This window comes from Oncorhynchus tshawytscha, linkage group LG15 (assembly GCF_018296145.1).
Source record: "Oncorhynchus tshawytscha isolate Ot180627B linkage group LG15, Otsh_v2.0, whole genome shotgun sequence".
Classification (NCBI taxonomy): domain Eukaryota; kingdom Metazoa; phylum Chordata; class Actinopteri; order Salmoniformes; family Salmonidae; genus Oncorhynchus; species Oncorhynchus tshawytscha.
Genome location: NC_056443.1, coordinates 29,054,899 through 29,069,083, shown reverse-complemented (window position 1 = coordinate 29,069,083; position 14,185 = coordinate 29,054,899). Strand labels below are relative to the sequence as shown.

At 44.1% G+C, this 14,185-nt stretch overlaps 1 protein-coding gene across 1 annotated transcript; it reads right to left on the bottom strand.

Annotated features, from left to right (window-relative positions):
* Window positions 1–12,076: 12,076 nt before the first annotated feature.
* Window positions 12,077–13,851, bottom strand: LOC112214781 (cystatin-B). Its single transcript, XM_024373796.2, has 3 exons — window positions 13,576–13,851; window positions 13,360–13,461; window positions 12,077–12,534 (listed from the first exon to the last, which is right to left on the bottom strand). Exons 1-3 carry the CDS (start codon window positions 13,642–13,644, stop codon window positions 12,406–12,408), a joined length of 300 nt encoding a protein of 99 aa, XP_024229564.1. The 5' UTR covers window positions 13,645–13,851; the 3' UTR covers window positions 12,077–12,405.
* Between the last annotated feature and the right edge of the window lie 334 nt (window positions 13,852–14,185).

Below are 14,185 nucleotides of genomic sequence, written 5' to 3'. Positions count from 1 at the left end.
TTTTTTGTTTGTTTTATCTTTATTTAACTAGGCAAGTCAGTTAAGAACAAATTCTTATTTACAATGACAGCATACACCAGCCAAATCCGGATGATGCTGGGCCAATTGTGCACCTCCCTATGGGATTTCCAATCACAGCCGGTTGTGATACAGCCTAGATTCAAACCAGGGTGCCTGTGGTGACGCCACTAGCACTGAGATGCAGTGCCTTAGACCACTGCGCCACACGGGAGCCCTAAACATGTAGAAAGCCTATCTTTCACATAGTTCAGCTCTCACATTTAAGTGTAGGCAGTCGTCCTGTGTAAGTGACTGCGATGTGCTAATAGGAATCCACTGTTTCTGTCATACCCGTTTTTATTATCGTTGCAATTTTTTTTATTCTGTCCAGTGGTGATTTTAGCATGTCAATCTTGGTGGGGCAAACTCCACAAAAAGTTTTCCGATGCATGCCAGCAAAGTCACTACGCAACACAACACTAAGCAATACATTAGTTGCACCATAACGGTGACAAACAGTGCCCACAAACTGTTAGGGACAACATAAAGCTGTCCCTTTTCAGCACCATGGAGGGAATCCTTGCCACCTCTGCACCTGGCTATCAGCGGAGCCTTGTCTGGCAGAAAAACAGTTAATTCGGCCTTATTTACTGCCTTTAAAAAAACATAGCTGATATGGCTGAATTGCTTAAACAAATGTGGTTTCTACTGACAATTGAGACGTACAAACTATGGCATAAGGGAATGACGAGCGGATAAGAGGCAATCCATAATTTCACTTAAGACATTATAGAGCGAGCTAGGACGGACGTAGTCAATATAACTATTTGTTCAGCACTTTGAAATGTACATCAACCAAATTTAAAACATGGATTGTTTTTACAGTATTCTCCCTGTACACCAGGTCAGAACAGTAGGATAAATGAAGGGGCCATATAAGCAGACAATGGTAGCTCTTACAATATTCAATGATTACATTTCTCTAAAACAGGCTATAGGCTACATGTGCACCACCAAGTCAGAAAAGTAGACTAAGTTATGAGGGGGGAAGGGACCAAATGATTAGGGTGAGGCACATGGGCTACTAACAGCTTACTACACAACATATACTTTGTAATACTTTCTTAGCTACAGTATACATATCTCCCTTGCATATTACATCATTATGCAGCAGCATTCAGGGCTCCCAAGTGACGCAGCGGTCCAAGGCACTGCATCTCAGTGCTAAAGGCGTCACAGAAGACCTTGGTTTGATTCCAGGCTGTATCACAATTGGCCGTGATTGGGAGTCCATTAGGGTGGACCTTGAGCCTACTTGGATGGGCAATTCAAATGTAAATCTGTGGCAACACCCAAAGGGCTTGAATTAATTATATATACTACCAGTTAAAAGTTTGGACACACCTACTCATTCCAGGATGCCCTGTCTCGACGCTATAACCCCTATAACCCCATGGTACAGAACAAGACTCCTCGGCAAGCTCTGGCTGGTCTTCTCCAACCACTGCCTGTCCCTCACCGTCCCTGGTCCCATATATCCCTGGATTTTGTCACGGGTTTCCCCCCGTCTGAGGGCATCACTGCCATCCTGACTGTGGTCGACTGGTTTTCCAAAGCCGCCCAATTCATTCCTCTCCCCAAACTACCCTCGGGCAAAGAGACGGCCCAGCTTATAGTGCAGCATGTCTTCCGGATCCACAGACTCCCGGTGGACATGGTCTCCGACCTGGGTCCGTAGTTCTCGTACCAGTTCTGGAAGGCGTTCAGCTCGCTCATTGGGTTGTCGGCCATCCTGTCTTCCGTATCCAACCCCAGTCCAACAGCCAGTCAGAGCGAGCCAACCAAGATTTAGAGACGACACTTCACTGCCTAGTCTCCGCCAACCCTACCACCTGGAGTCACCTGTAGTCAGTACGGGTTGAGTACGACCGCAACACCCTTCATTGCTCTGCCACGAGTCTTTTGATGTTCGAGTGTTCCTTGGGATATCAGCCTCCGCTCTTCCCTGAGCTAGAGGAGGAAGTCAGCAATCCCTCTGCCCAGATGTTCATCCGCTGCTGTCGCCGTACCTGGAAGAGAGCCAGGGCTGCTCTGTTGAAGACCATTTCCAGGTATAGGTGACAAGCGGATTGCCACCGGACCCCTGCTCCACTCTATCGGCTCAGGCAGAGGGTGTGGCTCCTCCGGATGGAGTCCCATAAACTTTCCCTCCATTTCATCGTTCCATTCCCCATCTCTAGAGTAATTAGCCCCACTGCTGTTTGTCTTTTGTTACTCCGTACCCTCCTTATTCAACCGACTTTCCATGTGTCTAGGATTAAGCCCGTGTCTCACAGCCCTTTATCTTCTGTTTCCAGGCCCACCCCTCCTCCCTGTGTCATCGATGGCCATCTGGCGTACACGGTGAGCCGCCTCCTGAGTGTTCGACCACGGGGCAGGGGTTTCCAGTACCTTGTTGACTGGGAGGGTTATAGCCTGGAGGAGAGGTGCTGGGGACCCGATAGAGACATCCTGGACCCAGCCCTTATCGCCAACTTCCACCGCCAGCACCCTGGCCAACCAGGTATGCGCCCAGGTAGGATCCCAGGTATGCACCCAGGTAGGAGGCCAGGTGGCGCCCCTAGAGGGGGGAGTACTGTCACACCCTGATCTGTTTCACCTGTCTTTGTGATTGTCTCCAACCCCCTCTAGGTGTCGCCCATGTTCCCCATTATCCCCTGTGTATTTATATCTGTGTTCTCTGTTTGTCTGTTGCCAGTTCGTCTTGTTTGCCAAGTCAACCAGCGTTTTTGTCTCAGCTCCTGCTTTTCCCAGTCTCTCTTTTTCTCGCCCTCCTGGTTTTGACCCTTGCCTGTCTTGACTCAGAGCCCGTCTGCCTGACCACTCTGCCTGCCCTTGACCTTGAGCCTGCCTGCCGACCTGTACCTTTTCCCCACCTCTGGATCATTGACCTTTGCATACCCTGACCCTGCCTGCCGACCTGTACCTTTTCCCCACCTCTGGATCATTGACCTTTGCATACCCTGACCCTGCCTGCCGTCCAGTACCGTTGCCCCACCTCTGGTTTACTGACGCCTGCCTGCCTTGACCCGTCTATTGTCTGCTCCTATTGTATTATTAAACCATTGTTAATTCAACATTGTCTGCATCTGGGTCTTACCTTCTTACCTGATAGCTGGGAAGAGACACACACCGGCACACGCTAACTTACTCACTCTACACACACATACATTGTAATGTAATATTGTGGTATTGTAGATGTTTAGTGGTAGAGTAGTGTGTAATAATGTATTGTAGATGTGTAATGGTGTAATAATGTGTTGTATTATAGATGTGCAGTGGTAGAGTAGTGTGTAATAATTTGTTGTATTGTAGCTATGTAGTGGTGTAATAATGTGTTGTATTGTAGCTATGTAGTGGTGTAATAATGTGTTGTATTGTAGATATGTAGTGGTATGTAATAATGTGTTGTATTGTAGCTATGTAGTGGTGTAATAATGTGTTGTATTGTAGCTATGTAGTGGTGTAATAATGTGTTGTATTGTAGATATGTAGTGCTATGTAATAATGTGTTGTATTGTAGATGTGTAGTGGCAGAGTAGTGGTTTAATAATGTGTTGTATTGTAGATGTGTAGTGGCAGAGTAGTGGTGTAATAATGTGTTGTATTGTAGATGTGTAGTGGCAGAGTAGTGGTGTAATAATGTGTTGTATTGTAGATATGTAGTGGCAGAGTAGTGGTGTAATAATGTGTTGTATTGTAGATATGTAGTGGCAGAGTAGTGGTTTAATAATGTGTTGTATTGTAGATGTGTAGTGATGTAATAATGTGTTGTATTGTAGATATGTAGTGGTGTAATAATTTGTTGTATTGTAGATATGTAGTGGTGTAATAATGTGTTGTATTGTAGCTATGTAGTGGTGTAATAATTTGTTGTATTGTAGATATGTAGTGGTGTAATAATGTGTTGTATTGTAGATATGTAGTGGTGTAATAATGTGCTGTATTGTAGATATGTAGTGGTGTAATAATGTGTTGTATTGTAGATGTGTAGTGGTGTAATAATGTGTTGTATTGTAGATATGTAGTGGTGTAATAATGTGTTGTATTGTAGATATGTAGTGGTGTAATAATGTGCTGTATTGTAGATGTGTAGTGGTGTAATAATGTGTTGTATTGTAGCTATGTAGTGGTGTAATAATGTGTTGTATTGTAGCTATGTAGTGGTGTAATAATGTGTTGTATTGTAGATATGTAGTGCTATGTAATAATGTGTTGTATTGTAGATATGTAGTGCTATGTAATAATGTGTTGTATTGTAGATATGTAGTGCTATGTAATAGTGTGTTGTATTGTAGATGTGTAGTGGCAGAGTATTGGTGTAATAATGTGTTGTATTGTAGATGTGTAGTGGCAGAGTAGTGGTGTAATAATGTGTTGTATTGTAGATATGTAGTGGCAGAGTAGTGGTTTAATAATGTGCTGTATTGTAGATGTGTAGTGGTGTAATAATGTGTTGTATTGTAGATATGTAGTGCTATGTAATAATGTGTTGTATTGTAGATATGTAGTGCTATGTAATAGTGTGTTGTATTGTAGATGTGTAGTGGCAGAGTAGTGGTGTAATAATGTGTTGTATTGTAGATGTGTAGTGGCAGAGTAGTGGTTTAATAATGTGTTGTATTGTAGATGTGTAGTGGCAGAGTAGTGGTATAATAATGTGTTGTTTTGTAGATGTGTAGTGATGTATTAATGTGTTGTATTGTAGATGTGTAGTGGTGTAATAATGTGTTGTGTTGTATTGTAGTGGTAGAGTAGTGGTGTAATAATGTGTTGTGTGATGTACTCTTTTATTTTACCCTTACCAGTTTGGGTGATGTAATTGCCTTAATTTTGTTTGGACCCCAGTAAGAGTGGCTGCTGCCTTGGCAGGAATGAACAGGGATCCATAATAAACCCAGGAAGAGTAGCTGCTGCCTTGGCAGGAACGAACAGGGATCCATAATAAACCCCAGGAAGAGTAGCTGCTGCCTTGGCAGGAACGAACAGGGATCCATAATAAACCCCAGGAAGAGTAGCTGCTGCCTTGGCAGGAATGAACGGGGATCCATAATAAACCCCAGGAAGAGTAGCTGCTGCCTTGGCAGGAACGAACAGGGATCCATAATAAACCAAGGGAGAGTAGCTGCTGCCTTGGCAGGAACGAATAGGGATCCATAATAAGCCCCAGGAAGAGTAGCTGCTGCCTTGGCAGGAACTAATGAGGATCCATAATAAACCCCAGGAAGAGTAGCTGCTGCCTTGGCACAAATGAATGAGGATCCATAATAAGCCCCAGGAAGAGTAGCTGCTGCCTTGGCAGGAACTAATAGGGATCCATAATAAGCCCCAGGAAGAGTAGCTGCTGCCTTGGCAGGAACTAATGAGAATCCTTAATAAACCCCAGGAAGAGTAGCTGCTGCCTTGGCAGGAACTAATGTGGATCCATAATACACACACACATAACACACACAGACACACAGAGACACACACACACACACATGTATATATGCACTTCAATGCTCCTCTCCTGTGCTGTTCTTTCCTCAGGTGTTCTGTGAGCGGTGCCGACCCACTACCCCCACCCCCTCTACAGTCAAGTGACTATCTGAGCTGCTCTGATCCACTACCCCCCCCTCTACAGCCAAGTGACTGTCTGAGCTGTTCTGACCCACTCTCCAATCTCCATAGACAACCATGGGCAATAGAATGGCCTTACTGAAGAGCTCAGTGACTTTCAACATGGCACCGTCATAGGATGCCACCTTTCCAACAACCACTGAGTGTTGAAGCGTGTAAAAATGGTCTGTCCTCAGCTACAACACTCACTTCTGAGTTCCAAACTTCCTCTGGAAGCAAAGTCAGCACAAGAACTGTTCGTTGGGAGCTTCATGAAATGGTTTCCCATGTCTCAGCAGCCGCACACAAGCCTAAGATCACCATGCGCAATGCCAAGCGTCGGCTGGAGTGGTGTAAAGCTCGCCGCCATTGGACTCTAGAGCATTGGAAATGCGTTCTCTGGAGTGATGAATCACGCTTCACCATCTAGCAGTCTGAATCTGGATTTGGCGGATGCCAGGAAAACGCTACCTGCCCCAATGCATGGTACTAACTGTCAAGTTTGGTGGAGGAGGAATAATGGTCTGGGGATGTTTTTCATGGTTCAGCCTTGGCCCTTTATTTCCAGTGAAGGGAAATCTTAACGTTACAGCATCAAATCAAAAAAATCAAATCAAATGTATTTGTCACATACACATGGTTAGCAGATGTTAATGCGAGTGTAGCGAAATGCTTGTGCTTCTAGTTCCGACAATGCAGTAATAACCAACAAGTAATCTAACTAACAATTCCAAAACTACTGTCTTATGCACAGTGTAAGGGGATAAGGATATGTACATAGAGATATATGAATGAGTGATGGTACAGAGCAGCATAGGCAAGATACAGTAGATGGTATCAAGTACAGTATATACATATGAGATGAGTATGTAAACAAAGTGGCATAGTTAAAGTGGCTAGTGATACATGTAATTACATAAGGATGCAGTAGATGATATAGAGTACAGTATATACGTATACATATGAGATGAATAATGTAGGGTATGTAAACATTATATTAGGTAGCATTGTTTAAAGTGGCTAGTGATATATTTTACATCATTTCCCATCAATTCCCATTCCCAAGTGGCTGGAGTTGAGTCAGTGTGTTGGCAGCGGCCACTCAGTGTTAGTGGTTGCTGTTTAACAGTCTGATGGCCTTGAGATAGAAGCTGTTTTTCAGTCTCTCGGTCCCAGCTTTGATGCACCTGTACTGACCTCGCCTTCTGGATGATAGCGGGGTGAACAGGCAGTGGCTCGGGTGGTTGTTGTCCTTGATGATCTTTATGGCCTTCCTGTAACATCGGGTGGTGTAGGTGTCCTGGAGGGCAGGTAGTTTGCCCCCGGTGATGCGTTGTGCAGACCTCACTACCCTCTGGAGAGCCTTACGGTTGTGGGCGGAGCAGTTGCGGTACCAGGCGGTGATACAGCCAGCCAGGATGCTCTCGATTGTGCATCTGTAGAAGTTTGTGAGTGCTTTTGGTGACAAGCCGAATTTCTTCAGCCTCCTGAGGTTGAAGAGGCGCTGTTGCGCCTTCTTCACGATGCTGTCTGTGTGAGTGGACCAATTCAGTTTGTCTGTGATGTGTATGCCGAGGAACTTAAAACTTACTACCCTCTCCACTACTGTTCCATCGATGTGGATAGGGGGTGTTCCCTCTGCTGTTTCCTGAAGTCCACAATCATCTCCTTAGTTTTGTTGACGTTGAGTGTGAGGTTATTTTCCTGACACCAGACTCCGAGGGCCCTCACCTCCTCCCTGTAGGCCGTCTCGTCGTTGTTGGTAATCAAGCCTACCACTGTTGTGTCGTCCACAAACTTGATGATTGAGTTGGAGGCGTGCGTGGCCACGCAGTCATGGGTGAACAGGGAGTACAGGAGAGGGCTCAGAACGCACCCTTGTGGGGCCCCAGTGTTGAGGATCAGCGGGGTGGAGATGTTGTTGCCTACCCTCACCACCTGGGGGCGGCCCGTCAGGAAGTCCAGTAACCAGTTGCACAGGGCGGGTTCGAGACCCAGGGTCTCGAGCTTGATGACGAGCTTGGAGGGTACTATGGTGTTAAATGCCGAGCTGTAGTCGATGAACAGCATTCTCACATAGGTATTCCTCTTGTCCAGATGGGTTAGGGCAGTGTGCAGTGTGGTTGAGATTGCATCGTCTGTGGACCTATTTGGGCGGTAAGCAAATTGGAGTGGGTCTAGGGTGTCAGGTAGGGTGGAGGTGATATGGTCCTTGACTAGTCTCTCAAAGCACTTCATGATGACGGAAGTGAGTGCTACGGGCGGTAGTCGTTTAGCTCAGTTACCTTAGCTTTCTTGGGAACAGGAACAATGGTGGCCCTCTTGAAGCATGTGGGAACAGCAGATTGGTATAGGGATCGATTGAATATGTCCGTAAACACACCAGCCAGCTGGTCTGCGCATGCTCTGAGGGCGCGGCTGGGGATGCCGTCTGGGCCTGCAGCCTTGCGAGGGTTAACACGTTAAAATGTTTTACTCACCTCGGCTGCAGTGAAGGAGAGGCCGCATGTTTTCGTTGCAGGCCGTGTCAGTGGCACTGTGTTGTCCTCAAAGCGGGCAAAAAAGTTATTTAGTCTGCCTGGGAGCAAGACATCCTGGTCCGTGACTGGGCTGGTTTTCTTCTTGTAGTCCGTAATTGACTGTAGACCCTGCCACATACCTCTTGTGTCTGAGCCGTTGAATTGAGATTCTACTTTGTCTCTATACTGACGCTTAGCTTGTTTGATAGCCTTGCAGAGGGAATAACTGCACTGTTTGTATTCGGTCATGTTTCCGGTCACCTTGCCCTGATTAAAAGCAGTGGTTCGCGCTTTCAGTTTCATGCGAATGCTGCCATCAATCCACGGTTTCTGGTTAGGGAATGTTTTAATCGTTGCTATGGGAACGACATCTTCAATGCATGTTCTAATGAACTCGCACACCGAATCAGCGTATTCGTCAATGTTGCTGTCTGACGCAATACGAAACATATCCCAGTCCACGTGATGGAAGCAGTCTTGGAGTGTGGAATCAGCTTGGTCGAACCAGCGTTGGACAGACCTCAGCGTGGGAGCTTCTTGTTTTAGCTTCTGTTTGTAGGCAGGGATCAGCAAAATGGAGTCGTGGTCAGCTTTTCCGAAAGGAGGGCGGGGCAGGGCCTTATATGCGTTGCGGAAGTTAGAGTAACAATGATCCAAGGTTTTTCCCGCCCTGGTTGCGCAGTCGATATGCTGATACAATTTAGGGAGTCTTGTTTTCAGATCAGCCTTGTTAAAATCCCCAGCTGCAATGAATGCAGCCTCAGGATGTATGGATTAAAGTTTGCAAAGAGTCAAATAAAGTTCGTTCAGAGCCATCGATGTGTCTGCTTGGGGGGGAATATATACGGCTGTGATTATAATCGAAGAGAATTCTCTTGGTAGATAATGCGGTCTACATTTGATTGTGAGGAATTCTAAATCAGGTGAACAGAAGGATTTGAGTTCCTGTATGTTTCTGTCATCACACCACGTCTCGTTAGCCATAAGGTATACGCCCCCGCCCCTCTTCTTACCAGAAAGTTGTTTGTTTCTGTCTGCGCGATGCGTGGAGAAACCCGCTGGCTGCACCGCCTCCGATAGCGTCTCTCCAGTGAGCCATGTTTCCGTGAAGCAAAGAACGTTACAGTCTCTGATGTCCCTCTGGAATGCTACCATTGCTCAGATTTCATCAACCTTGTTGTCAAAAGACTGGACATTGGCGAGAAGAATGCTGGGGAGTGGTGCACGATGTGCCCGTCTCCGGAGTCTGACCAGAAGACCGCCTCGTTTCCCTCCTTTACGGAGTCGTTTTATTGGGTCGCCGGCTGGGATCCATTCTGGTGTCCTGGTTGAAAGGCAGAACACAGGATCCGCTTCGTGAAAGTCATATTCTTGGTCGTACTGATGGTGAGTTGACGCTGATCTTATATTCAGTAGTTCTTCTCGACTGTATGTAATGAAACCTAAGATGACCTGGGGTACTAATGTAAGAAATAACACGTAAAAAAACAAAAAACTGCATAGTTTCCTAGGAACGCGAAGCGAGGCGGCCATCTCTGTCGGCGCCGGAAGTTGTGACATTCTAGACGATTCTGTGCTTCCAAATGTTTGGAAACAGTTTGGCGAAGGCCCTTTCCTATTTCAGCATGACAATGCTCCTGTGCATAAAGCCAGTGGTGTAAAGTACTTAAGTAAAAACATAGTAAAATATAGAAAGTAAAAGTACTACTTACAGTTGAAGTCAGAAGTTTACATACACTTAGGTTGGAGTCATTAAAACTTGTTTTTCAACCACTCCACAAATTTCTTGTTAACAAACTATAGTTTTGGAAAGTCGGTTAGGACATCTACTTTGTGCATGACAGATACATTTTCCAACAATTGTTTACAGACAGATTATTTCACTTATAATTAACACTGACACAATTCCAGTGGGTCAGAAGTTTACATACACTAAGTTGACTGTGACTTTAAACAGCTTGGAAAATTCCAGAAAATGTCATGGCTTTAGAAGCTTCTGATAGGCTAATTGGAGGTGTACCTGTGGATGTATTTCAAGGCCTAGCTTCAAACTCAGTGCCTCTTTGCTTGACATCATGGGAAAATCTAAATAAATCAGCCAAGACCTGAGAACAAAAATTGTAGACCTCCACAAGTCTGGTTCATCCTTGGGAGCAATTCCAAAAGCCTGACGATACCACAAAGCACACATCAATAGTACACAAGTATAAACACCACGGGACCACACAGCCATCATTCCGCTCAGGAAGGAGAACGTACTTTGGTGCAAAAAGTGCAAATCAATCCCATAACAGCAGAAAATGACCTTGTGAAGATGCTGAAGGAAACAGGTACATAAGTATCTATATCCACAGTAAAACAAGTCCTCTATCGACATAACACGAAAGGCCGCTCAGCAAGGAAGAAGCCACCGCTTGCGTTCAGCCACAAGAGCATTAGTGAGGTCAGGCACTGATGTTGGGCGATCAAGCCTGTCTCGCAGTCGGTGTTCCAATTCATTCCAAAGGTGTTCGATGGGGTTGAGGTGAGAGTTCTGTGCAGGCCAGTCAAGTTCTTTCACACCAATCTCAACAAACTATTTCTTTATGGACCTTCCTTTATGCAGTGGTTGAAACAGTACCTTATGGTCATTTGAGTTAAAGTAAAGATTTGTTAGAAAATTACTCAAGTAAAAGTGAAAGTCACCCAGTAAAATACTACTTGATTAAAAGTCTAAAAGTAGTTGGTTTTAAATATACGGAAGTCTCAAAAGTAAATGTAATTGCTAAAATATACTTCAGTTCAAAAGAAACAGCATGAATCATTTAAAATTCCTTATATTAAGCAAACCAGATGGCACACACAAAAAACAAAACAATTACGGATAGCCAGGGGCTCACTACAACGCTCAGACATAATTTACAAATGAAGCATTTGTGTTTCATAAGTCTGCCTGATCAGAGGCAGTAGGGATGACTCTTGATTAGTGCGTGAGTTTAAATATTTTCCTGTCCTGCTAAGCATTTAAAATAAATATGAGTACTTTTGAGTGTCAGGGAAAATGTATAGAGTAAAAAGTACATTATTTTCTTTAGGAATGTAGTGAAGTAAAAGTAAAAGTAGTCAAAAATATAAATAGTAGAGTGAAGTAGACACGCCAAAAAAGTACTTACAGTTTAAGTCGGAAGTTTACATACACCTTAGCCAAATACATTTAAACTTAGTTTTTCACAATTCCCAACATTCAAACCTAGTAAAAATTCCCTGTCGTAGGTCAGTTAGGATCACCACTTTATTTTAAGAATGTGAAATGTCAGAGTAATAGGACGTACTGACAAATTCTCTAAAATGACGGAGGCAGCTTATGGTAGAGAAATTAACATTAAATTCTCTGGCAACAGCTCTGATGGACATTCCTGTAGTCAGCATGCCAATTGCATGCTCACTCAAAACCTGAGACATCTGTGACATTGTGTTGTGTGACAAAACTGCACATTTTAGAGTGGCCTTTTATTGTTCCCAGCACAAGGTGCACCTGTGTAAGGATCATTTTTGATTTAAATCAGCTTCTTGATATGCCTCACCTGTCCATTGGATGGATTTTCTTGGAAAAGGGGAAATGCTCACTAACAGGGATGTAAACAATTGTATGCATAAAATTTAAAAGAAATACACCACATGACCAAAAGTATGTGGACACCTGCTCGTCAAACATCTCATTCTAAAATCATGGGAATTAATATGGAGTTTGTCCCCCCGTTGCTGCTGTAACAGACTCCACTCTTCTTTCCACTAAATGTTGGAACATTGCTGCAGGGACTTGCTTCCAGGCCGGTGTTAACCTGTCACCTGAGGGCAATGGGTTGATCTAGGTTTGAAATTGTGTTCAAAGACCATCGATAATGGACAAGGAATTCATCTTCGTTACAAAGTATTATGATTTATTAACCATGTGGCAAAATAGTATATTGTCTTTAATTGAGTAGGCAAATATACATTCATGTTTGGAGCTCATTCATTATTTCAATTTCTCTTCATACATGAAGGTTTCCTATCAGCTACATATTATAAAATAATTTTAAGAAACACTGAAAACTGATATTAAAAGGCTACCTGGGCTGTAGAATGACCATAGATCTATTATGTGTAGGGAAAGGAGGCTGTAGTGTATTGGGTAGGGTAGGCACCGGGGTTCGGCTCAGACTGCGGCTGGGTCACAGGGGTCATTAGAAGTACTTGATAGGGTTAATCAGAAGTACTCGATGGGGTCGCTGTGGGCTTTGGACTCCTGCAGGCTGGTCAGCTCCAGTTTGCTTCCGGCGTGTGGCAGCATTTTATACACGCGCAGGTGGACATGGTCTTCACCACCAACATGAACCTGTAAGACACAAGAGAGATGAGGTCAGAGTCAGGCAGTTGGACACAGTGGTAAGAACAGAGAACAGGTCAAATCAAATTGGTCACACACACATTTGCAACAGTATAGATAGCAGATGTTATTGAGAGTGTAGCGAAATGCTTGCGCTTCTAGTTCCGACAGTGCAGCAATATCTAACAATTCCACAACTACCTAACACACACACACAAATCTAAGTGAAGGACTGGAATAAGAATATATACATATATGGATGAGTGTTAGAGGTCTCTAACAACTGACCAGTTACATCCATCCATGTCTCATGGAACATGTGAAATGGAATCCAGTATCAATGCACTGAAATGCAGTCTGTGTCCACTGGCCACTTGGCTTACAGTGTAACAATGTAGGCTACTGAAAGGGTACTGTCAAATAAACCACCCTCTTTAGTTACACATTACAGTGCCCTTTTTACTGGGTAATTATTCCTGTAATTAAAGTGTACCATGTATTGTAATGACCCATTACTACACTATTTACCCTGTACTAGCGTTACATAACCTTTATTTAACTAGGCAATTCAGTTAAAAACAAATTCTTATTTACAACGACGGTCTACACCGGTCAAACCCGGAAGACAATTGTGTGCCGCCCCATGGGACTCCCAATCACGGCCAGATGTGACACAGCCTGGATAGGGCTAAGAAGTGTGTACTGTAGGGCTGTACCTTAGGGCTGAGGTTAGGAAGAATGAGTAATTGCAATACTTGTTACACTGTAATTACATACCACAGTAATAAGGGGACAGTAATGTAAAGCGTTACGTAGCAAGAAATAATCTGAAACCTTGATGAAGAAGTTGGTCCCTGCCACCAACTGAGTCTTGTAAATTTTCGCTGTGAAAACGTCAAAATTCCTCCCCGTTTTCTGCTCTGCATGCGGCTTCATCTGTGGGCAAAAAACATGGTTATCTTTTAGTAGCTACAATTTTAGTAGACTACATTTGGTGGGGAATGGCGTTCATTACTCGATCTACACAGACAGTCCCCTTTCCTCTCTCACCTCATCACAAATCTTCTGCACCTCCTCAGTGGCATCCTTTGGCCCAGTTGTTCCTCCACACAATGGCATCTTTACTGTCAGACTGACCGAACACCGTCACTGAAACTATCGCACGTTATACCAAATACCACATTCGCCCACTTAAAAACACCAAAGACAAAACCAGAAGTCACATGTTTCACCGGATATTAAATCTGAAGCATCCGGTTGAAATGTCCACTCCCCACCAAATAGAGAGAGGCTATTCGGACCATTGAGGTATACGGAGAATATATCGACAAGCCTGGTGCTCAGATTGATTATTGGAGAGAGATTCTATGCTGCTAGTTTTATGTCATGAATATGTAGATCCACCTCGAGCGAACTGCGATATAAAGTTTTTTTTTCTCAAAGTTGCCGGGATGTCACGTGTCCTACTCATATCAGTACACTCTAACAATTTAAGCATTACGAAACGTTTATTCGATCAAATACCCCACGCGTAAGAAATAAGACATACATTTTTTTGTTTACCAAATTCGACACTCATTGACCTCCATACAAAAACTCCTGGCTTGGTGGGCGAAATAACTGCCAAGCGACTGCTTCATAATTATAGATCCGGTGAAAT

What these genes read in the sequence shown, in the direction of transcription:
- LOC112214781 (XM_024373796.2), bottom strand. Translation starts at nt 13,644, where the DNA reads ATGCCATTGTGTGGAGGAACAACTGGGCCAAAGGATGCCACTGAGGAG. An exon ending in TGCAGAAGATTTGTGATGAG is followed by an intron (nt 13,462 to 13,575) that starts GTGAGAGAGGAA and finishes TTTTGCCCACAG; the next exon opens with ATGAAGCCGCATGCAGAGCA. An exon ending in GGACCAACTTCTTCATCAAG is followed by an intron (nt 12,535 to 13,359) that starts GTTTCAGATTAT and finishes TGTGTCTTACAG; the next exon opens with GTTCATGTTGGTGGTGAAGA.